Genomic DNA, 24,563 nt, shown 5'->3' with positions numbered 1-24,563 from the left:
AACCTATCCTTTTCCCAATTAGCTACTGATTGTTGTCGGCCAGTTAGATATCTGTGAAACCAATCAGTTGTCTGGCATAATGACCTATCTCCTCGACTTCCTGTAAAACTCTGTGTTCCCCAAGGCTCCATCCTTGGTCCCCTACTATTCTCACTCTTCACCAATGATCTATTCACAGCCACCAAGCATACTTCTCTTGTACAGTATGTAGATGACTCCACCCTCATCTGCTCAGCCCCAACTATACCTGAACTTCACAAGATCACACAGGAAGCCTTTTCATCTGTAGAAAACTGGCTATCGAATGCCCAGTTATTACTCAACCCGAGTAAGACTAAACTCCTTATCTTCCAAACCACTAAATCTAACCCAATTATCCCCCACTTTAATATTCTAGCCAAAGACAATACTGTCATCTCCCCAACAGAACACACCAAACTACTTGGTGTTGAAATTGATAACAATCTTGGATCTGACACACTCATTTCTCTTACCGTAAAAAAGGTTTACAAAAAACTGGGTGCATTGTACAGAAATAAACTCACCCTTTACCCTCCCCTTCCCTCCTTACTCAATCTCTCAGACTTGTTATAACATGCTTAACTACCTCACTTCATCTCAACTCCAAGTACATATCCGACTGACTTACATCTAGCTTCCTCTCACTACCACGTATACTACTCACTCAGTCTCCTCTCTTACTCCTCTATCTTCCCACATATCCAGCTGACTTACACCTCGCTTCCTCTCACTACCACGTATACTACTCACTCAGTCTCCTCTCTTACTCCTCTATCTTCCCACATATCCAGCTGACTTACACCTCGCTTCCTCTCACTACCACGTATACTACTCACTCAGTCTCCTCTCTTACTCCTCTATCTTCCCACATATCTGACTGACTTACACCTAGCTTCCTCTCACTACCACATATACTACTCACTCAGTCTCCTCTCTTACTCCTCTATCTTCCCACATATCCAACTGACTTACACCTACACTACCACGTATACTACTCACTCAGCCTCCTCTCTTACTCCTCTATCTTCCACATATCTGACTGACTTACACCTAGCTTCCTCTCACTACCACATATACTACTCACTCAGCCTCCTCTCTTACTCCTCTATCTTCCCCTTCCATCCCATTAGCCCTTCTAGCATGTTCCACCTTTGTGTGGAGTTTCTGCTTTATATCTGCTTGAGTTTAGTGCAATATTTGTATATAAGATTTAGGTATACGTGTTTAGAACAGTATCCGTTTTGAGTTTAGTACTACCTGTATATACATCCTACCTTTCTTTATTCCTAGCCTGTAGCTAGATATTGGTGTATCTGTTCATTACTATGTTTCATATTGTATGTATAGCTAACATTTGCTGCAGTATGTATTTGCTATTGTATGTATATTCATTTGTTCTTCATGTACTCTGCTGCTCACTTATTTTTCTGTGAAGCTTTTCTCCCCAGGCCTACGCTGAAAAAGGACCTGTGTTCAGTTGGAATTTCCCGGTAAACAAATATAAATAAAATAAATAATAATTGCTGGCCACAATTTCTCCTCTGGTTAATAAGACTATGCCTGATCTGTGTACGAAACTAAAGGTACTAAATACATTTTCAGTGCTTGTATCTTGCTACCCATATAGCAGAGCTTCCAGTTTAATTTTTTTGTATTATCTTTTATTTAGTCTCTTCCCACATATTGATAAAAATAAACAAAAACAGCTTGCGAAGTCAAAATCAAATTAAAGGTTTACCAAGATAAAACAATTGTACAATGCTTTAAGCACAATAATAAACGAACGCTTTTCGTTTGTACTAAAACAAACTTCCTCAGAAGACCTTGTAAGTTAAAATTACCGCAAATTTAAATTAGTTGTTTTGCTGACATCACAGATCCATTACCATGATTGTAAAATTTAAAGTTGCAGTTCATAAAAATGTATACTTAAAACCACTCAACATGTCTAAAACACACTTTAAACTAACAGGAAACAATTGTGTTTTACATATTATACAAACGAAATACTTGCAATTAAATAAAATGATTTGCAAATATGTAATATATTTATGTTGACCATAATGTTAAGTATTTGTGCGAACATATGTTTTCATATATATATTATTATTTTTGTGTGTGTATATATATATATATATATGTATATGTGTATATATATATATATATATATATATATATATATATATATATATATATAGGCTTTCAACTACCTTTAATTAATTAACATTTACATGTACATAGACTTGATGTAACAATAGGATGTAGTACCCACATATCCTTGGCTCACATAACAGAATCGTTTCTAACCCATACTCCTAAGTAATTCATTGCATTATGTCCCCATAAACATAAGTATTGTTGAACCAATTCATGTGTGGGTACATGGTTTACAGCTACTGCTTTTGTTTTTTTCTTCATTAATTTTGTATCCTGAAAATAATTGAAACTGTCTCCGAATTTCTACAACACTGAAATGTCCTTTTCTGGTTTTATCAGATACTGCATACTTTTTGTTTAATTCAAAGGATATGGTTTAAAACTAACCACTCCTATTCTACTGGACTCATGCCCTAGGTTTCATAGTACATTATTTTACGCTTTTTTTTGTTTATATACTGTGCATGTTTTTAATGCAAAGGATATTGTGTAACACTCCACTCAAAGTACTCTAGGTATTATGAAAAAGGGCACCCAAAGGAGCTTACTTTTTCAGTGTATTTATTTAATGCATGTAAACTTGACCTGGGGTCTAGTTTTCATCTTTGCAACTGTTTGTATGATCCTATCTAGCTAGCGTCTGGGAAAATAAAACAAGTATTGGGACAGTAGTGGGTTAATGTCTTGGACTTCAGATGGTTTTCTTATAACAGAAGTATGTCTGTGATTATTCCTTCTGATTAAGAAGCTGTAACTGGGATGCACAAAGAACTGGTTGATGATTACAGTAACTAAAGTCATCGTAAAAATTGAGTAAAAGAGGGGAGGAAAGACAGCATGTACAGAAGAGATTTTAAATTGAACAGAGGATTAAAACATGGGATTGAGGATGACTCTATAATGCGTAGGATGAAAAATAAAACATAATGATAGAGAAAATACTAAAACTGAAGAGTGCAGATTTAAAAATGTTATCCTAAGTCAAACTGTCTGAAAAAGGAGCAGTTTAAAAAGTTACTGAATTGGGATAACTGAAACATAAAAGTTTACAAACATGGGTGAGGGGGGTAGTGTTATCTTAGTCAATAAGCATCACTTATTGAAGTTAATTATACTAAGTTAAATGAAGTCCGGATTGAATAATCACAAATGCATTCAGATGTACAGCAATTCATCTTCTCAGATAGTTTTTAAATTAGGCCACTGGACCCCTAACAATGTGACACTGCACAGTGAAGTGCTTGTCAAGTGCCACCAGAATTGTGTTGTATTTTATGATGGGAATGCCCTGAGACTTGCAACATATTTCCCTGTAGCATGACCCTGTCTTGTCAAATTGCAGAAGAACACTGTCACTTCTTTTTTTATCCCTCTTGCAGGTTAATTAAGATCCTAGAATTAATTCACTGTAATGTTTCATCAGTCACCCACAATTTTGATTACTGCAGTGTTTAGTATAAGCTACACCTGCATAGATTGTTAACTTTCTAGTTAGCTGCTGCTAAGAGGTAGGTACCCTAAGCCTTGCATCTGTGTGCTGTAGAGATCAGCCTGCAAGATGAGGCTATTTAACACATTACAACTGATGAGAATCATGAGGGGTGTAGCCATAAATCTACGAAATATCACTTGAGAACAACACTGGAACTGCAAGGTGGAGGAGGATGGAACCCAACTGACAATACACAACCAGGACCTCGACTATTACATAAAAATTCACTGCGACTTGAGTAAAAATGAAAAAAAAAAGTTGCTTCTTCCGCAGCGCGCTTTCAGCTGTCCCCAGCCTTCATCAGAACAACTGATCTTGCAAACACAGAGTTTAAATACATCTCTAATTAGCTCCTTAATTGTTAAATTGGTTAAAAAACCGCCAAAAAGCAATACATAATATCGAATCCCTTGATGTAATAATACACACAGAAGTCATATTATGAATTAAATACAGGCATTATTTCAGCCTAATTATGCTGAGCGCAATAGTAAATATATGCTTGTCATACTAAGGCAGTATGAATATGTGTACAAAGATAGAGAACAGTACATTTTTTAGTATATTTTTAATATATCACTTGGAAGGCATAATTTGCATATATTTTAACTTTGCACATGAGAATGTTTTCATTATATATGCATAAGTAGTATTGGATTCTAAAATGGATATAGTTGACATCAAGGGATTCGATATTATGTATTGCTTTAACAATGTTTTAACATTTTTGGCGGTTTTTTAACCAATTTAACAATTTTCTGATGAAGGCTGGGGACAGCTGAAAGCGCTTAACGTGGAAGCAATAAACTTGTTTTTTCATTTTTACTCAAGTCGCAGTGAATTTTTATGTAATAGTCGAGGTCCTGGTTGTGTATAGCCATAAATCTGCTTGGAGTCAAATCACATACCCCCACCCCCCTCATTTCCTGTATACATTTTTTTGAAATCTCCCTAAAAGAAAATTTGAGAAATATGCAGTTTATTTTCAGCTGTTTATAGAAGTATTCCTAACTCCAGATCCAATGTTACTGACATTGGTTTAGACACTCGTGGACGGATGTTCTGGGGTTTGAGGCATGTTTCTAAGTGATGGACTTTGGAAATCTACTCGTCTAAGTTTTGTGAATAGTGCTAGCTACACCGTCAAGCACCTTGTTTGAATATGCATTTACTAATACAACATTCAGATTGCTTAGCATCCAAGCCATGATGAAGAGCAAAAATATGATTTGCTTCTTCTTATTCATAACACCATGTAGAAGTACATCTCGCTTCTTTGTATCCGTGAAGCTTTTCAGCAGTATATCCTGCCTTCACAGGCTCCCTCCTCAATGGACTGTTCCCTTACTTTTGTAAATTTTTAGAGTTGCACCTCTAAGTCGAAAAGGTTTGGACCCACTTAGCTCATAGTTTGTGCACAGCAGTATGCAAATGTTTCAGCAGCGAGCTGTTAGTATTTTGCTATATACAAAGTAGCTACAGTAAAGAGACTGGCTGGTGGGCACTGTTTTGCTGTGATAGTCTACTGATGAATAAAACTTTTGCTCAAGACGTAGTCATAGATTTACAAACCACATGACCCTAATTAAAAACATCCATAATAGTGAGCATATTTTTGGAGGGGGCAGCTTTTTCAGCATTCCTGCACCCGCCAATTAGTAATGTATTACCACTGAGGTCACAAAACCTTGCAAAAATGGAAATATTTGGCATTGTTATAAAGCCAAGTATTTCATTCCTTCCCTAAGGCCGTGAAACATCAGCACAGGAATAATGGAGATACAGCGACCAAGGTCCTGTGTGTGTGTGTGGGGGGGGGGGGGTTAGAAGAAGGCAGACCCCTTGAGAAATGGAAATTGCAATTAATTCAGATAGTTATTTAATGGCCTTTTTATGTGCCCTACAGTGTAATGCCAGAGCATACATATAAGCTTATTGCATGAAGTGACATATAAAACAAGTTCATGAGTGTATACCTAATTGAATGGAAGGCAGAATTGCTTTTCTGCAAAAGTGCTTTTGGTAAAATCGTGCAACCCAAAGGCAGTGGAATAGATCTGATTTTTGACATTTGACTTTCTTCTGAAGAGTAGAGTGGAGTCCCCCAAAACTTAATATAATTAGGTTCATAGGTTGGCACTAGGCTATCAGCCCTAGGGCCTATACAAGCCTAGCCATAACAATTCCCTGGCTATTTCTTCCCACACTATTTACTTCCCTGGACCCCTGTCTAGTAGGGGCGACTGACGTGATACCTGGGGTGAATTTCGTTTCCCCCAGTCAATCATCAAGGTTCCTTTTGAAGAGGGCCAAAGAGGTGCTCTGTTTGACATGTATGGGCAGTCCATTCCAGAGTCTGGGGAGTCTCTGGGTCAGGAACCTATCCCTCCAGCATGTTTTGTTTATTGTGATTATAAGGTTTAGATCCCTGGAGCATGTGGCTCTGAGGGACTGGGATTTCCTTGTGTAGCATGTCCAACAGCTCAGGGTTTGACATGGCCTTGTATGTTAAGCAGAGATTGCCTCGGAGTAGACTATATGCGACAGAGTATAGCTGGAGTTTTTTAAGGCGGTCAGCATAGGGCATCTGCTTTAGGCCTGTGATTCTTTTAGTGAGGTATTTCTGCGGCCTTTCCAGTTGTTGCAGATGTCTTGAGAGGTACATACCAAATGGGGCGTTGTATTCTATAATGGGTGTAATGAGGGATGAGTACAGTGGGACAATGACCTCCTTTTTTCTGGATGAAAAGCCGTAGTGATGAGGTGTGCCACATAGAAGGATTTCCTGACTGTTGTGGCGATGTGGTTATTGAAGGTGAGACCACTGTCCACCTGTGTCTCTAAGTCTGTTATCACACTTTCTTTGTTTAGTGTACTGCCACCTATGTGGTAATTCACAGGTACATGTTTTTCCACAAAGGGAATAACTATACATTTCTTGGCATTGAGCTTGAGCCCATGGCTCTGGCACCAAGCATCTGTTTCTGTAAGGCCCTTTTGTAGAATATCAACATAATTTGGGGATTCAATAATGGCTCCCAGTTTGCAGTCATCAACTTTGTTAGCCAGAGTCCCTTAGTATTGGCCTGTACTTCAGAGAAGTAGATGCCAAACAAGAGAGGTCCCAGGACTGAACCCTGAGGTACTCCACTTGTCTAGAGCTGGATTTGGAGTCAGCTACTTTTACAGTGTAGGTTCTGTCAGTAAGCCAGTTGGCAACCCATCGAGTGACGTAGGGATTAATGCACAGCTTAGTAAGTTTATCTATGATTCCAGAGTGGGGGATGGTGTCCTCGCCTTAAGCTGTGTGGACTGCCTTACCCTCGTCGACGGCTCTGGAGACTGATTTGAAGAAGTTAATCAGGTTCAGGAGACAAGATCGGCCCTTCACAAACCCAAACTGGATGGGGTCCAGTGTTTTAAGGTTGCCAATGTCTTTGTTTATAAGTTTCTCCATAATAATACTCAAAACAGCAGAACCAAAAACTTCAAAAAATACACCACAAAATAAGCAGTCAGAGGGTGGAACAAAGAGAAGCAGCTTTAATCCATCAGTTCTGTCCTGGTACCTCGGCAATTCGCCTTCAGTTTATTTTGTGGTGTATTTTTTGTTTTTAAGTTCCATGATAATACATTCCATGGCTTTGTAGATCAGGCTCGTCAGACTGATGGGGCGGTAGTTCACGGGATCCAAGGTGGATCCCCTCTTGTGGAGTGGGATAACTGTAGCTGTGCGCCACTCAGTGGGCATTAAGCCTGAGGTGAGGGTATGATTAAACATGACACTTAGTGAGGTGCCAGTTCATTTTGTAGTTCATGTAGTACACAGCCCGGGATGTCATCTGTTCCCATGGATGCTGTATTCTTAGCTTTGGAGAGTGCGTTTTTTACCTGTGTGGCTGTTATTACTGGAATTTGGCAGTCTTCCGGTATTGAGAAGGGCCATTTAGGGCGTGAGAGGGGGGTGAAGTTGGCACTGAATCAATCTGCCAGGATATTGCTATTGCTGCATTTCTGAAAGTAAACCTGTAGTACTGACCCTCTTTGAGGGTGGTCTTCATATACTTGACCGACCTATTTCTAGTGTGTCACCAAGGTTAGTTGACATAATTTAAACAAACAGGAAACAGCCTTGTTTCACAATAGGGCTCTAAGTAATAGCCAAAAAATACTTTGGAATGTTATAAATATTAGCCGAATTTAGTGTGTCAGTTTCAATGTCTGCTGAGTCAGCCGCACTGGATTTTGGCTTCTGTCATTTGCACAAGCCAGTTTGAACCCCCCCCCCACATAGCCTATTTTTTTAAATATTTATTTGTTTTAATAGAATTTGTTTAAATATATGTCTGCTTCTTATTTCACCATGATTACTTTTTCTTGCACCAGACTGATGCAAATGTTGTGAAGAATTTCTTTTTATTTAAGTAAGTGAGGTGCAGAAGGGCTTGCCCACTTTAAAAAAAATCCTTTTGTTCCAGTGAAAATGATTTTTTAAATACTATTTATTCTGTGACAGTAACTTCAGTGAAGCAATAACAATGCTATGTGTAACAGCTAAAACTCAATTAGGGCTACAAGGGGAGTATGCCAGAGATGCTGGGAAGTTTCAAAGGTCATGTTTCTTTTAATGGTATTGATTAATAGTTTCTTGTTAATGCTTCAGATCCCGAGCAGTACTAAGTCATGATATGAGAGAGAGAGATGGTCTGTTATATGGTGGAAAACAAAAGAAGGAACCTTGGAAAGACCTTCCAACACTCGACCAAGCGTAAAATGCATTTTATTTAACAAATAAATGAAAACAAAAGACATGAACACATTAACACGTCACCACATTTTCGTCCCCAATTGTGTTCTGAGGAAGTCGTGAGTGGGGCCGAAAACATGATGACATGTTAATGCGTTTATGGTTTTTGTTTTTCTTTTTCTTTATTTGTTAAATAAAAATTATTTTGTGCCTGGTCGAGTGTTGGATGGTCTTTCCAAGGTGCCTTCATAGGATTTATTGTGCTTGGTGTGGTTTGGGGTGCTTTTCCTTGTTTGTTTGGAAAATAAAAGAAAATCAAGTGCAGTGTATTGAATGAGAGGGTTGTTTAGCAGTGGCACACTGTGCTGCTGTTAAAATAATCTAAGCTGCTTGTTTCCAAGACTGGTGCTTGGAGACGCATTTGTCGAAAACTGAGTTGAATGAAAACAGAAATAACACTGTTTTAAGCCAATAATTTCCTGTGAGAGCAAGAATGTCTCAGTATTCCACATTTAATATCAATTCTGAGTTGTTGCACCCTAGTACGAGAACAAACCCAGGCTATAGCAAATTTAATAAAAGCACATTCATCCAAATGCAAACCTTCAATATGACCTTTATATTTCTGTATGGATACCAAACAGCAGTTCTTGTTGATAAACAGTAGACGTCATTGGGGGGGGGGGGGGCAAGGGCAAAAGCAGAGAGCCAAGTAATACCAGTTTCCTGTGCATAATGTCATTTTGAAGTCAAAGAAACCATAAAGCAAATTAATATAAATCTTTGTCTACATTGCTGCAGATGAAGTTGATCTAAAAGTAAAATTAGCTATATAGATGATTTTGTTTAGGCCTGCAGTTGTAAATGTTTTCGAGATATGGATGCCAAGAAATTCACTTTGGGAGTGAAACTTTTACAGTTGAATCTTGGCATCTGTGTCAAGAACACATAATAAATGGTTAGGATTGGTGAGACGATCATAATTCTTTGTAGTGCATGGAGTTTTATCTACTCATTGTACTACCAGGTACACAAAAAAAGCACAAAGTGTTTTACTGGCTTTGAAAACCAGTGAAGCACTTAGTGTTATCGCACAGACAGCATGTACATATTTTATTTGTTTTAAGAATTCTGTTGGGGAGGCAGCACAGCAGCATTCTCATGGGGTGGTAAGAGAGTCTAAAGTTAGTGTAAGAACAACAAGGAAATTTAAGGACTACAGAGACTATTTCCAAGAAGGAAAATGCAAGCACTGGAGGGGGGTCAGAGGAGAAACATAACCAGTTTTAGGGTTAACACTTGGGAAGTCCATCTGTAGTTGGCAAAAGGAAGTGAGTTTCCATTTGTGGTAATCCGCATGAGCACCAGTAATCAGGACCATGGGACACTATTACACCATGCTCTTAGAACGAAAGAACCTTAGAGCTTGACTGCAAGGCAGCTTAGCAGCATTCTCGTGGGGTGATCAGAGCCTAAAGTTAGTGTAGGAACAACAAGGAATTTTAAAGACTACAAAAACTACTTGCCCACTATAGATCAGAGTGCAAGTGATGTGTGTGCTATAGCTTTAAGACTCATGTCAAGGCTAAATGTGCACGTATAAATTCCAGATGCATGCAATCCCTAGAGCCATTTTGGAAGAGCAGCCAGAGGGAGAACATGCATGATCGCAGTTATCAGTTTGTATGCACGTTACTTAAGTTAGTCGGTAAACTTCTATAGTGATGTTTGTATAAAATAAAGCTGCTTGAAAAGAACCCACGAAGACTCTTCTGTTGTGTCCTAGATAGGAGAGCAGTGTGGTGTCAGAAGTGGGATCGCAGAGAATAATATTCAGAGACATGAGGTGCAGAGATGACAGTGAAGGTAAAACTGAGGGGAAAAAAGTACAAAAAGAGCAAGAAAAGAATCAAAGGTAATGAGAAATAGCAGAAACTGTTTATTTGATAGTAAAGATAAAAAGGGGCATTACAAGGGCACAAACCACATTATTAAGCAAGTAGAAGGCACAAAAAGTTTAAAGGAAATGTTTAAAGGTATTTGAAACAATTAACAGTAAAGCAAAAACAAGCATATTTAAAGCAAGATGAGTGTGTCTAAAGCAAAACTGGGCGTGGTTAGAGTAAAACGAGTACAAGAAAAGTACATTAGGCATGAAAAGGGCTTAAACGAGCAAAACAAATATAAGGGCAAAAAGGGCACATTTAAGCAAAAATAAACCAAGGCAACTGTGTTTTGGCATAACTACGACTTTGTATTGTATCAAGGGCATAATTAAAGTTAATCGAAGTATCTCAAAAGTCTGTGAAAGTACTTAGAGTGGGCTTATTACTGTGCATGTATTTCAAAGAGTTTATTGTGTGCAAAGTGGGAACTATTTCGTGAAATAGTCAAGGTATAGCCATTTTGAAAATTTTCATGTGCTGGGTGTGTCTGTTCGCAAAGTGCTGCCTTTACGGTGCGTTTCTTGTACTGTAAAGAGTTGCGTAGCAAGGTGCCGCCATTTTGGGGACATTTCATTGTGTGCTGTATGCAGTTATTCCCAAAGTGCAATTATTTCAAAGTGTTAAGATGTCCAACTTATTCTCATTACAGTACCCGAGAGTTATTCAGTTGCATTGTAAAGTTGAAACATTTTTTAAAATGATGATAAACTACTTTAGCAAAGTGATGATAAATGAGTTTAGCATTTCACCTTTCAAACAATATTACAAAAGTCTAATGTGCCCGAGAAGTTTTTTTTTTATTTATTTTTTTTTACCACAAAGTCCAGTTATTCAAAGGTACTACAAGTTTGTCCATTAGCATAATTTCAAAAAGCCCGAAAGGTATACATTCAGAAACACAAAGGCATTGGACAAAGTTACAAATACTGGCATAAATTTCTGGCATGTGTGTATGTTTGTGCTTATTTGCAAAACCCTTCACTAGTATGTGTTAATATGTTAGACTGATTTTGAAAGCCCCTGTATTTGATCAGAATATTGCAGAGAATTGGAGAATATTTGAGCAAGACTATGATATTGTTATACAAGGACTTTATGCAGATAGAAATGCACGCACCAGAAAATTCATTTTGCTAAACCTAGCTGGGTCAGAGGCTATAAAAAGAGCGCATTTATTTGTATATGCCACCAGCAGTATATGAAGGAGAAGATGAACACAGTCAGATTGTTGTACAGGCTAAATCAAGGGAAGACCCTGAGTGTTTGAAGTGCAGGTTTAGAGAAATGTGTAACCCCCAGACAAATATTACATTAGCGAGGCATTTGTTTTGCACAAGAGATTAGAAACCAAGGAAAATCTTTGCAGCTTGTGTAACTGACTTGAGAAACAGAGCTAAAACTTGTCTTTTGTTCACTTAAGAGGAGCTGATAAAGGACATACTTGTGTGTGGTATTAACAGTGCTGCTGTGAGAAAGATTTTAGTTCATGACAGTGATTTAATGTTGAGTAAAGCATAGAGATTTGTCAAATCCATGAGGTGACAGAAAAACACACAAGTATGCTTGCGAGTGACAAGAACATGGTTTCATTTGGCTGCAGAGCACGTGTAGACAGTATGCAACACGTGGCAAACAAAAGCAGGCCAAAGCACGTGGCAGCTACAGGGTTTCCAAGGAAGGCACGTAGCTTTCCAGTAAGTTCTAAGGAAGGAGCTTTCTCCAGCTCAAGCTCAATGCAGTACAAGCATGAATCTGCAAAACCCAAATCTACCTCTGTTGTTGTTGCAATTGTGGTGCAAATAGTCTAAAAGAGAGAAGTGCTTCGCATTTGGTCAGCAATGTCACAAGTGTAAAAAGTGGAACCATTTCCAAAAGTTTTGCAAATCAAGTAAGCCTCACACAGTTGTAAAGAAAGATCGCACCAAAAAGGAAGTTGATCAAGTAGAGCCCAAGCAGTCAGCTTTCTATGTAGATGGTGTGTCACTGCTTGGTGAAAGAGTTGATGCAGTGAATTTATTGACAAGGAGTGAAATGTTTTGTACAGTCCGGATTAATGAAAAATCCACAGAGCTCAAGGTAGACACTAGTTCAAAGTGTAATGTTATATCAGCAGATAGATTTGCTAAAGTGAGAACTAACGAACAATTCAGTGTGGCTAGTAGTGTGAGACTTGTTTCTTATGGAGGTGAAGAAATTCAAACCGAAGGCTCAGTGATGCTTTCATGTTATTTGGCTGAGAACTGTTACAAGTTGTTATTCTATGTAGTCCGAAGACCAGTGCAGTCTTTATTGTGTCTCAATGAATCTGCTTTCTTTTGCTAAAAAAGGCCATTACATAAGTGCATTTCCGAGTTCTAAGTTTTCTGAAGCCATTTTCTCAGAGTAGGCTGATGTTTTTGATGACAAGCTAGGCAAACTTCCAGTTGTGTATCCCATGAAGTTAGACTCAGAGGTCACTCCAGTAGTCAGACTAGCAAGAAGAGTTCCGATAGTTATGCAGGATAAAGTCAACGCTCAGATGGATAAAGTCATGCAGCAAGGTGGGATTTGTCCAGTCACAGAACCAGTTGAAAGGGTGTCATCCATGGTTAGCCGTTCACAAAAAAGGCTCAGACGAAATCATAATTTGCATTGACCCAAGAGATCTGAACAAAGTATTGGAGACCGTACCATCCAATGCGCACAGTCAAAGTTGCAGCTCTAATCCTGAATACTACTGTATTTTCTCTCTCTGATGCAGAGAGATAATTTTGGCAAGTGATGCTTGATTGCATATTCTTATTTCTAACTACTTTTGGTACTCCGTTTGGTAGATACAGATTCCTAAGGATGCCATTTGGAATAAAGTCTGCAAGTGAAATCTGTGTGCAGTGGAGCAAATTGTTTTGGCTTATCCTTGTGCCATAATAGTAGATGATCTATTGGTTGGAGGCACTGGTGAAGCAGAGCATGACAGAAACCTCAAGAAAGTTCTAGACAAAGCACATGAAGTAAACTTGAAGCTCAGTCCTCTGAAGTGCAAATTCAGACTTCCAGAAGTTACATACGTAAGACATTTGTTTACGAGTACAGGCTTGAGACCAGACCAGACCCGACCAAGCAAGCAGCTATTCTTGGGATGTCAGCACCAAATAATGTGCAAGCTGTACAGTGTTTCCTAGGGATGGTCAACTATTTAGGCAAGTTTATACCAGACTTTAGTGAGTTGACACCTTTGAGAGCTAATACGCAAAAATGTTGCATGGTCGTGGTTGGAGCAGCACCAGAAGGCATTTAAAAACCTCAAGCAGAAAATTGCCATCCTGCCTACATTAAGATATTATGATGTGAACAAGCCAGTTACTCTTTCCTGTGATGCTTCAAAATTTGATCTTGGCACATCTAGAACACTTACCTAAACTTGAGATGGCAGTATGCTCAAATTGAGAGTGTGCTTTTGGCAATAGTATTTGCTTATTCCAACTTTCATGATTATATTTTTGGTCAAGCTATTCAGATTGAAACTGACCATCAACCTCTAGTTACTGTTCTAAAGAAGCCAATGCATTCCACTCCAGCAAGATTACAAAGAATGATGCTCAAATTGCAAGAGTACAATTTCAAGATGGTCTACACGAAAGGCAGATTGGTCTATCTGGCTGATACCTTATCCAGATTGCCCTGGAATACGACAAAACAGCTTGACTCAGAGAATTTTGACTTTTGATGTGATGTCCATGCGTAATTTATCCACCACTAGACTTGATGAATTAAGAGATGACTCTCAGACTGATCCAATTTTGCAAAAGCTCAGTCACTACATTAACTTTGGCTGGCCATCAAAGCAATCTAGTGTACCACCTGAAGTGCAAACCTATATTCCTTGCAGAGATGAATTGTTAATGGAGGATGGCATTTTCAAGGGACCTAAAATTGTTGATGTTCTTCGTGTTTCACTGTTGCAGTCATTACATTTGGGTTATCTGCTTGCAGGTAGCCCTCAGTCGGCCTGATTATCAAAGTCTTGGGTCCTGCGTCCGTTGCTGTGTCATCTTCCATGAAGTCCGGTAGTCAGGGGTATAAAACATGCAGCCGATGCCATTACATCAGTCATTCTTGTTGTGCGGTGCCCGAAGCAGAAGCAGTTCGCAAGTGCCGGTCGGCCGACTCCTGAAATTTTCGTTTTCGAGTGTCAGATCTGAAGTCTTCAACAAAGCTAAGTACCCCGTTGGGGATCCTTTTTCTTGCTCTAAACCGATGTCAGTAAAAGTTAACAATTGTATTACTTGTGGAAAGCAAATACCTCATAAAGATTTTCATTCGTACTGCATTCCTTGCTTAGGCCTAGATCACGATGTCCCTCGCTGTCGGTTTTGTGCCTTATTCAATCCTCAAGTTATTTGTCATCTGTTCATTTTCGCATCTATTTTTGTACTCTGTTCGACTATCCAGAAATGGCTTCGGTAAGCCATCCGACTACCGACATTCCGAAAAAACATAAAGATGAAGACAGAGACAGACTGCGTAGGTCCAAAGCTGCCGACACTTCCGTTAAGCTAGTCGCCAGTTCGCCGGTACTCAGTGAGGTGCTTTTGCAGCCCCTGATACCCGCTACTTCAGATTTGCAGGCCTCTACTGAGACCCATTTAGAGTCCAGTATGCCGCGAGATGCTTCTTTGACTATGGAACATGCAGATGTCTCTACCTTGGATGGGTCCGGAGCCTCTGTGCAGGCACCTGCTTCTGAGGTGTATTCAGCCCTACTGACCTGCATATCAGACCGACGCCATCTTCTTCTTCAAGGCCTAAAACTCCATCCACGCCTAGAAAACAGATGCCCAGACTGCATGGTCAGGCCCCTATGCCTAAAAAACAAATAAGAATGGCTGAAGACCTTATTCCTCTTATAAGGGGAATCCACCCTTCTCCCTCTAAGAGACCTAGAACTGATTTTCCTTCTGATTCTTCTGATCAGGATTCTGAAATTTCTGTTTCTTCTGATGACCAAGATTTATCCTTATTCTACCTATGAGGATTCTGATGCAGAGGACTCCTTTCCCCTCTGCTTCCTCTCCAGAAGATTTCTCTTTTGGTGAAACTTTGCATACTCTTGGGGAGCATTTCTGCTGGGAAAGCCAGGATTACACTGACTCCAAAAAGAGGCTTAGGGAATTCTTACTCCATCCTCAACACAGGCCTTTAGCTATACTTCCTGTACTGGACATTGTAGATGATGCCTTCTTGGAATCTAGCCTGGCCCCAGACACTTTACCTCCAGCTCCCAGGAAACCTGACCGATATTAGATTACCTGACTCTCTCACGTTTCTCTTTAAGAATCTTACTGCAGATCCAGAGACCATTTCACGGGGACCCAAAGGCATTAAGGCTACTACTGCCAAAAACCCTACCCCCTCTGATAGAGATTCCAGGGCCTTGGACAGATGGGGTATGAAGGTAGACACTTCTGCTACTTTGGCCATTAGGGCCTTAAACTGCAAGTTTCATATGTTAAAGTAGCAGCAGCATATTATTGGATTACTTAAACAGAAAATTATGTTGATTCCTGACCGTGCTGAAAATAAAGAATTACAGGATTTAATGCATTCTGTTGAACAAGTTGATAAACATACTTTGCAATGTGGTTTTGATTCCTTAGAGGCATCTTGCAGAGCTGCTGTCACTGGGTCTGTACTTAGAAGGCATGCTTGGCTTAAGGAGCAAACTGTGCCAGATCATGTTAAAGCTAAATTACTGGATGTTCCCTTAAACCAAGACCGCCTGTTTGGCAACAAAGCAGAACAAGTACTTAAAAAGATGGAGGAAAAAGCTAAATCTATGCAAACTGTTAGATTTCCTGCAAGTACAGCCTCCCAGATTTAGTAGGCACTAGCCTTCTAAGAATTGTTCCTTTCCTGTCTCTTCCAGGCCTTCTCAGTCCAAACCCAGGACCAGCAGACCACCCAGGCTTTCAGTATCAAGGTACTCACAGGCCTAAGCAGTGGGGGGGGGGCTTCCACTTCCAAAGCTGGAAGAAGCAAGACACCCCCCCATGGTAAACTGTCACAATGACTTAACCTTAAACCGTCCAAGCTCTGCTCACCTGACTGTTCCTTTAGGGGGAAAGATCGCCCTGCATGCAAAAAACTGAGGAACTCATTACCCAAGACAAATGGATTTTAAATATAGTTTCCCAAGGATACAGATTCCACTTTCACTTCTTACCAACTCCAAGCGGTTGGCCAGACCTACCCCAAATCAGTGGGCCGAGGCTCAAAAGCAGGTTCTATTTCTTCAGAGTATCAGGGCTATTCAGTCTGTCCCAGAAAAGGAATGGGGGCAAGGTTTTTACTCAAGACTTTTCCTGGTACCCAGAGAAGACAATTCCTGGTGTCCTATCCTAAACACCTTTTTGGTAATCCCAAAATTCAAGATGTTAACTCTTCATTAGCTGCTTCCCATGCTAGGCAAAAATGCCTGGTTGGCAACACTGGATTTGAAGGAAGCTTACCTGCACATACCAATAAGGGAATCTTGCAGAAGATACCTATGCTTCGAGCAGGCTACATGCACTGATAAGTTCTCTGCACTGCCCTTTGGCTTATCTACTGTGCCCAGGGTATTCACAAAGTGCCTAGCTCCAATCATTGCATTCTGCAGGCAAAGAAATATTCAAATATACCCATATCTGGATGATTGTCTAATTCAGGCAGAAAGCCAGGACATACTATTGAATCATCTGGCATTTGTAAAGAAATTGCTAACCTCGCTGGGGTACATCATAAACAAAAAGAAATCACAACCTAGTACCCTGCCAACAAATTCTATTCCTGGGAGCAAGCTTGAATACAACTTCCCAGATGGCCTACCTCACACCAGCGAAACAAGTTTATTTGACAGCCTACTTCAAACTACTGGAAGCAAAGATCCCAGCTATCTGCAAGGAAAATACTGCAAGCCCTGGGGTTCATGGCCTGTTGCATTCTACTAATTCCATATGCAAGACTGCATATGACGAGACTACAATGGTATCTAAAAAGCCTATGGTGTCAACACTCTCAGGACCTGGAATCAATGATTCCTACCATTCCTTGTATAAAGACAGAGTTCCTTTGGTGGGCAGAGGCTTGCCACCACAACAAAGGACTGCCATTCCCTCTACCCCCTGCCATCCAAACCCTAGCAACAGACGCATCAGACTATGCATGGGGGGCTCACTTGGCAGGGCAGTGCATCCCAGGGCAAATGGAACCCGAATCAAATGCACCTGCATATCAATCAAAGAGAAAGGTTAGCTGTACAGAATTCTCTGACAGCCTTCAAGGACCACATTCTTCCAGGACAATTATTGGTAAAGATGGACAACACCACTGTTATGTGGTACATAAACAATAAGGGGAGAACGCACTCATACCCACTGCAGACTAGCCATGGCTCTGTGGAACACAGCCTTGAGCTACCAAGTGCACCTGCAAGCTCGGTTCCTGCCAGGCGAGCTAAATACACTGGCAGACGACCCAAGCAGAAATCTCATGGACTCACACGAGTGGAAACTGGAACCAGAGATATTCAACATCTTGAGAAACAAATGTGGGAGCCCAGAGATAGAATGGTTTGCCTCCCCTCAGAACTATCAACTGGACAATTCTGCACAAGGACTCCCCACAGACAAGCTTGGAAAGTGGATGCCCTGTCCTCCACCTGGAAAAACCTCTCCGTTTATACCTTTCCCCCCTGCTTTTCCTCTCCAAAGTTCTACTAAAGATCAAACTGGGCAAACCAAGGACAATACTCATTGCACCAGACTGGCCATGCCAACACTGGTACCCCCTCTTGCTCAGTGTGTCAATGCTAGAACCATGGCACCTGCCCCAGACCCTTTCCCTGCTGTCCCAGCAGGAGGGTCCGATTCTGCACCCCCACCTTCAAACTCGGAACATTGCAGCCTGGCTAATTACCTGAGCTCTCCATTACCGTACATCAGTGAGCAAGTGCCGGATGTCATTCTGGAGGCAAGGAGGCCTAGTACTAGAAAATCCTATGCTGAAATGTGGAAAAGATTCTGTTCCTGGAGCCAAACTCAGGGGATGGGCACAGCAGTGCCCAGCTTACCGCATATTCCTCAATACTTAACAGAGATGCTTCACAAGGGCCTTTCCTTCTCTTCTGTTAAAATTCATGCCTTGGCCATTTTAGCACGTTATAATATGGAGCCACCCCTCTTCTCTCACTCACTGCTGAAGCAATTCCTCAGAGTGGCCAAAAATTTAAGACCACCCAGGAGAGACCCTAGTCCAGCCAGGGACCTTAACTTTGTATTGGAAAAGCTCGCTCTACCTCCCTTTGAGCCAGCTGCAACTGCAGAATTGAAATTGCTTTGTTGGAAAACAGCATTCCTTCTAGCCATCACTTCAGCAAGGAGGGTGTCTGAATTACAGGTCCTCATGGCAGTGGAGCCTTTCATCATCTTTCATGCGGACAGGGTGTCCCTCAGGACTAATCCCTCCTTTATGCCCAAGGTGGTATCCAGTGTGGCCCTTAATCAGTCCATTCATCTGTCAACCTTCTTTTCTAATCCACAGAACAAAGGGGAACGAATATTGCACTCCTTGGATGTGCACAGACAACTTAGATTAGACTTGGACAGGACTAAGCCTCTCAGGAAATCTGAACAGCTGCTGGTTGCCTTTGCGACAGGGGCAGAGGGGAAAGCCATTTCAAAGCAAACCATTTCTAAGTGGATAGGGAATTGCATTAATTTCTGCTATAAGCACCATGGAAAACCTACCCCACAGGGGATAAGACCTCATTCCACCAGGGCTGCATCTACTTCTATAGCCTTTCTCGAAGGTGTCCCTTCCAGGGACATCCTAGAAACTGCTACCTGGAGTTCTGTACATACCTTTACCAAGCATTACCACTTGCCAATTTTTTCTAAATTCAGAGCTGGTTTTGCCACTGCAATCTTGCATGGCCTAATAGCTGGTCCTAATGCTCTCTAATTGCCTCCTCCCTTCCTTAGCTTTGGAGAATCTACCCAAATGTAATGACTGCAACAGTGAAACACGAAGAACATAGTAGAGTTGTGTTCACTTATCATAAATGTAGATGTTAGAGTGTATTCACTGTTGCAGTCCTGGTTACCCTCCCTCCAGCCCCTACTTCTATTGACTTATACCTCTCTTCTTGTTTACTATACTTAAAAGATTTCTGGTGTATTTGCTTTTTGTTGGAGGTGTAACCTTGTATAATATTGCTTCCCATTATGGGGGCACCTGACATCTGGGGCAAGAAAAACTGATGTAATGGCATCGGCTGCATGCTTTATACCCCTGACTACCTGACGTCATGGAAGATGAGACAGCAACCGATGCAGGACCCAATACTTTGATAATCAGGCCGACTGAGGGCAACCTGCAAGCAGATAACCCAAATGTAATGACTGCAATAGTGTATACACTCGAACATCTACATTTATGGTAAGTGTACACAACTATACTATCCTGCTTCCTTACAACAAGAATATATCCAAATTTTGCATCATGGTCACCCAGTATCTGCATTCACTAAGAGAAGGGCTAGAGAAAATTAGTATTTTGGCCTTTATTACCAAGAGACATTGATAGTTTTTTCTTCTTCTTCAGTAAGCAATAGTACTAGACCGCATTTGCAAAGAGAACTACTGAGCTACCTTGGTCTCCAGTCACATCTGATCTCTTTGAGTGGAACAATCAACACTACTTGGTTTTGGTAGACTTATTCGAATTGGGTTGAGATCGATCTGCTACCTAACCTAACCTCCACTGCTGTTATTACTAAGTTGAAATGTCATTTCTCAGTTCATGGTAGTCCACACAAAGTTCTTTCTGACAGTGGTACTCAATTTACTAGCCAGTTTCAGAAATTTGGAAAAGAATGGGACTTTGTACATGTAACTAGTAGTCCTGAATATCCTCAGTCCAATGGTCTAGCTGTACGAGTAGTACAGAGTGCAAAGCAATTACTTGAAAGGTCAAAGCATGACCATACCGATGTGTTTTTGAATTTGCTTAATCTCCAAAACGCACTCTGTGACTATATTCTTGGCTCACCTGCTCAAAGGCTACTTTTCCAGGCAAACTAGAACTACGCTACCCATTACTTCCAGTTTATTAAAGCCTAAACCTAAGAACAATAAAACCATCAAGGCTCAATTGTTTAAGAAGCACAATATCCAGAAATCTAGTTACAACAGATCGAGGATATGACTTTGTCCGTTGGGGGAAGACGAAACTGTATGAATCTAGACAACAAAAGGTTTTGATCGAATTGGACAGATTACAGGCATATGTGATGAGCCAAGATCCTACCTGGTAGACTCGGAGGGTGTGGAGTATAGGAGGAATCGTAGACATTTTCTTCCTGTACCAGAGTCATCATCACCATCACAACATTGTTTCTGTGATGGAGACTTCAAACCTAAGAGTGAATCAGACACTATTTCCATACCAGAATGTGTGCAAAATTCTGATCCACTCCATACCAAATATTCCACAGGTCAAACATTTTAGAGACAGTTCCAGTTGCTAAATCTAATTCCCTGTTTTATGTCACATGATATAGACTAATATGTAAGCCTAGTACGCAGCAATGTGGACTTGATTGTGTGTGTGTGTATATATGTATGTATGTATGTATATATATATATATATATATATATATATATATATATATATATATATATATATATATATAAATAAATTACCTGTGATTTCTGCAAGCCAATTAGACTCAATGTTGTACGATCTATTTCTCAGAGGGAGGATGTAGATCAGAGTGCAAGTGATGTGTGTGTTATATCTTTAAGAAGCATTTCAAGGCTTATACGTGCACATACAAACTCCAGGCACGTGTAATCCCTAGAGTCATTTTGGAAAAGCAGCCATAGAGAGAGAGAGAGAGAGAGAGAGCATGCATGCTCGCAGCTGTTAGTTTGTATACAAGTTGCTTAACTTGGTCAGTAAACTTCTATAGTGATGTGTTTGTATAAAATAAAGCTGCTTGAACAGAACCCACGAAGACTGTTCTATTGTATCCTAGACAGGAGAGTGACACCTACTCCCCAACACACTTAAAGTGGAAGAGAAGAGAATATTGTACACCAGTGCCAAATTTATGCAGTCATCTCTGCTAAGTAGCAATTAATGACAAACGGGCATTTCAGTCCAACTCCACAGATTCTTTTTAGTTTCCTGCATTCAGTGTTATAGTAAATGATTTATGAAAAACATAAGAATCCCAGATTTTCTTGATCATGTATGGAAGTAGGAAAATAAAGGCTAGAGCTTGGTAGTAAAACCAGGGGGTATTCCATCTTTGAACAGTTTTGCTTAAATAGTAGGTCAACTAACAGAAGATGTATACACTTCTTTCATGTATTGTTTGTTTATTTGCATGGTTATAAATGGATGCCCTTTATTTAGTGTAATTCTTTTATTGGCAAGTCTCATGACTGTATAACTTGTAAATAATGTTTTGGAAGTTATTGTGTAGTAGCCATAGCCACCAGTACTTGAAGTTACAAAAATGTATTACATTGTTACTATTTATACATGAGAACATTACAAGAGTCTTAACTTTTTTTTCCCCATTTACTGGTGAGGAAATCTGTCATTATGTGAACAAATGTAGCTTTCCAAGCAACTGTCAACTTTTTTTACCAGACTGCTAGTTAGAAGTCCATTTTTAGTTTACTATCATGTACTTAATGAAAAACACTGAATGTTTTTTTGCGATTTTATTCGCTTCTTTTAATAGCACCTTCGCCAGGTTGGTGTTGTGGGAAAGTTTGTGGAGTTCTTTGGTCCTGGTTTAGTACAGCTATCCATTGCTGATCGAGCAACCATTGCTAACATGTGTCCTGAATATGGAGCAACTGCTGCTTTTTTCCCAGTAGATAATGTGAGCCTTCAGTACCTGCAGCAGACAGGTAAGAATGTAATATACACATGCTTGTGGTTCATTAAGCAGGTCAGAAAGACTGGCCTTTGTAGAATGCAGTAGAGGAGTCTGTTAACAATGCTTGTACAACACACATTATGAATGAATGAGAAACAAACTGTGTTCAGTACCACTGAATATTAAGCCATTCATAAATGATCGTGGTTATGATTAGGATTATGATTGCCACATCTACTGAGTGATGAGATAATCAACAGCACCCAACAAAGTGGGTACTGAAGGGAAAAATGACAGATTACCCAGGAGTATTTCAAGGCCCAGTTCATAGGCAGAGGGTTCTTTCATGTCTGGTAAGTCTGCTATTTCCCTGCAATTCCCACTCTGGATGGCATTGTTGTAATTAGAAAGTGGTCTGTGTGTTGTGTTTATGTATTTTTTTTTTTATATAGACTAGTTTGGTATTTTTGTGCTGTTAAATAAAAGTAGTCTTTTTCATTTTATGTAAAAGCACATTGAAACATATAGAAGGAGGCTGTTAAAAATACTTACAATAAATCAATTATATATAAGCACAGAAACTATTGTTCATGTTGGGGTATAGTAGGATGTCATCCTCTGAAGCTGCCCATTACCAAATTTTATTTCATGTAGGCCACTGCACGAGTACAAGTTTAAGGTGATGTCTTACAGTGCTATCCTTCTGCATTTTAAATGTAATAAATAATGCCATTAATGAGATTCCTTATGAATTTTAATAGAGTGGAAGCCATAAACCCTAAGCAAATGTCTGAGTAAAACACAAATTGGAGTTTAAGTACACTGTTTATTTTATAAGGCAAGCATTATTTTTAGGTCTCATTTTTAAGTAATAATTAGCAAGTCAATAGTCAGCTGTTCTGGACTGGTTGTCCTTTTCCCATCTATGAAGCAAATAGGCAACTGGCAGAAGATAGTTCCACTGTCCATCCTCCAAACAGGGAGTCTCGGGTCATGGACAGACTGGGGAAGTGGACCTATGCTTCAGCAACCTTTGCCATTTGGTCGCTGAACTATCTGGCACACTTCACTCGCCTCCAAAGAGACCTCATTTCTGAAATGTCTACCGCTTTGGTTGGGGGTACTGCCTGATGAGGTGCCTGACACTGTCGCCTTGCATCTAGTTACCCTAGAATCTGTCTTGAACTCAATGGGTTTGATATCTCACACCACTGAGGGGGCAGCTCGAGCTGCCGCATCAGGCATCGTCATGAGATGTCATGCTTGGATGCATTTGTGTGATTTCGCAGACCCCTATAAATCTTCCTTCGTCAACATGCCTGTCAACGAATCTGCACTTTTTGGTTCCAAAGTGCGAGACACACTAGCACAAAGTGAGAAATACGGAAAGACCTTGTCTGCTGTGGGCATACATCCCCCCCCGAGGTCCTATTCCAGGAACCAGAGGGGGAGGGAAATTGTGGTTCAAAAAGTCCCAAGGATCTTTTTGTGGCACAGGTGGTGAGCAATCCCCCTGGGTCAGAGGGGACAACTCATGTGGAAGATGCCTCTTTCGGGGCAGAGGGGATCCACGTAACCAGGGCGTTAAAGATTCCTTCTCCGGCCGACCCTACCAGCGCTCCTGAGCAGCGGCCTGATTGGTTTCCTCTGGAAGCAGTCGGGAGTCGTTTTTCTCTGCACCTTCCAGCCTGGTAACTTATTACTACCGATGTTTGGGTGTAGAGAATAATATCTAGAGGCTACCAGATCCCATTCTTTAACTCCCAGACCCGTCAAACGAATCTCCAATGTGCCACCAATCAGAGGGAGGTAGCAGCCTTAGAAATAGAAAAGCTGCTAAGAAAGAGTCATCCAACCAGTCCCACCAGACCAGAGGATCTGGGTTTTACTCGAGGTTCTTTTTAGTGCCAAAAAGACATGGGAATGGAGATCAGTCCTGGATCTCAGCCTATTGAACAAATTTATGAAACCTCGAAGATTCTGGAGGACCTTTTCTAGGGAAGGACAACTGGATGTGCTCTGTAGATCTCCAGGAAGCGTATTACCACATAAAGATGGATCAGTGCTCCTGGAGATTTCTCCACTTCCGGCTGGGAGCCAATCACTACCAGTTCAGGGTACTGCCATTCGGTCTCTTGACAGCATACCCCCCCCCCTCCAAGTGTTCACCAAATGTATGGCAGATGTAGTAGCTCATCTTCGACTACAAGGATTCCACAAGTATTTCCGTATCTAGACGACTGGCTCCTTACCGCCTCGACCAGGAATCTTCTAATCCGCAGCCTC

General features: G+C 40.5%; 1 protein-coding gene across 1 annotated transcript in view; it reads left to right on the top strand.

Moving 5' to 3' along the window:
• Positions 1 to 24,563, top strand: part of ACO1 (aconitase 1) — a 1,039,508-nt gene that overhangs the window by 449,324 nt on the left and 565,621 nt on the right. Inside the window, exon 8 of the mRNA XM_044061006.1 lies at positions 22,137 to 22,308. Coding sequence (XP_043916941.1) covers positions 22,137 to 22,308 — 172 coding nt within the window. The remainder of the gene's footprint in view (positions 1 to 22,136; positions 22,309 to 24,563) is intronic.

Source organism: Protopterus annectens, chromosome 2.part0, assembly GCF_019279795.1.
Source record: "Protopterus annectens isolate FY-2018-M chromosome 2.part0, PAN1.0, whole genome shotgun sequence".
NCBI classification, from domain to species: domain Eukaryota; kingdom Metazoa; phylum Chordata; order Ceratodontiformes; family Protopteridae; genus Protopterus; species Protopterus annectens.
Note: the sequence above shows the minus strand (reverse complement) of the source record. Positions and strands in the feature narration are given on the sequence as shown.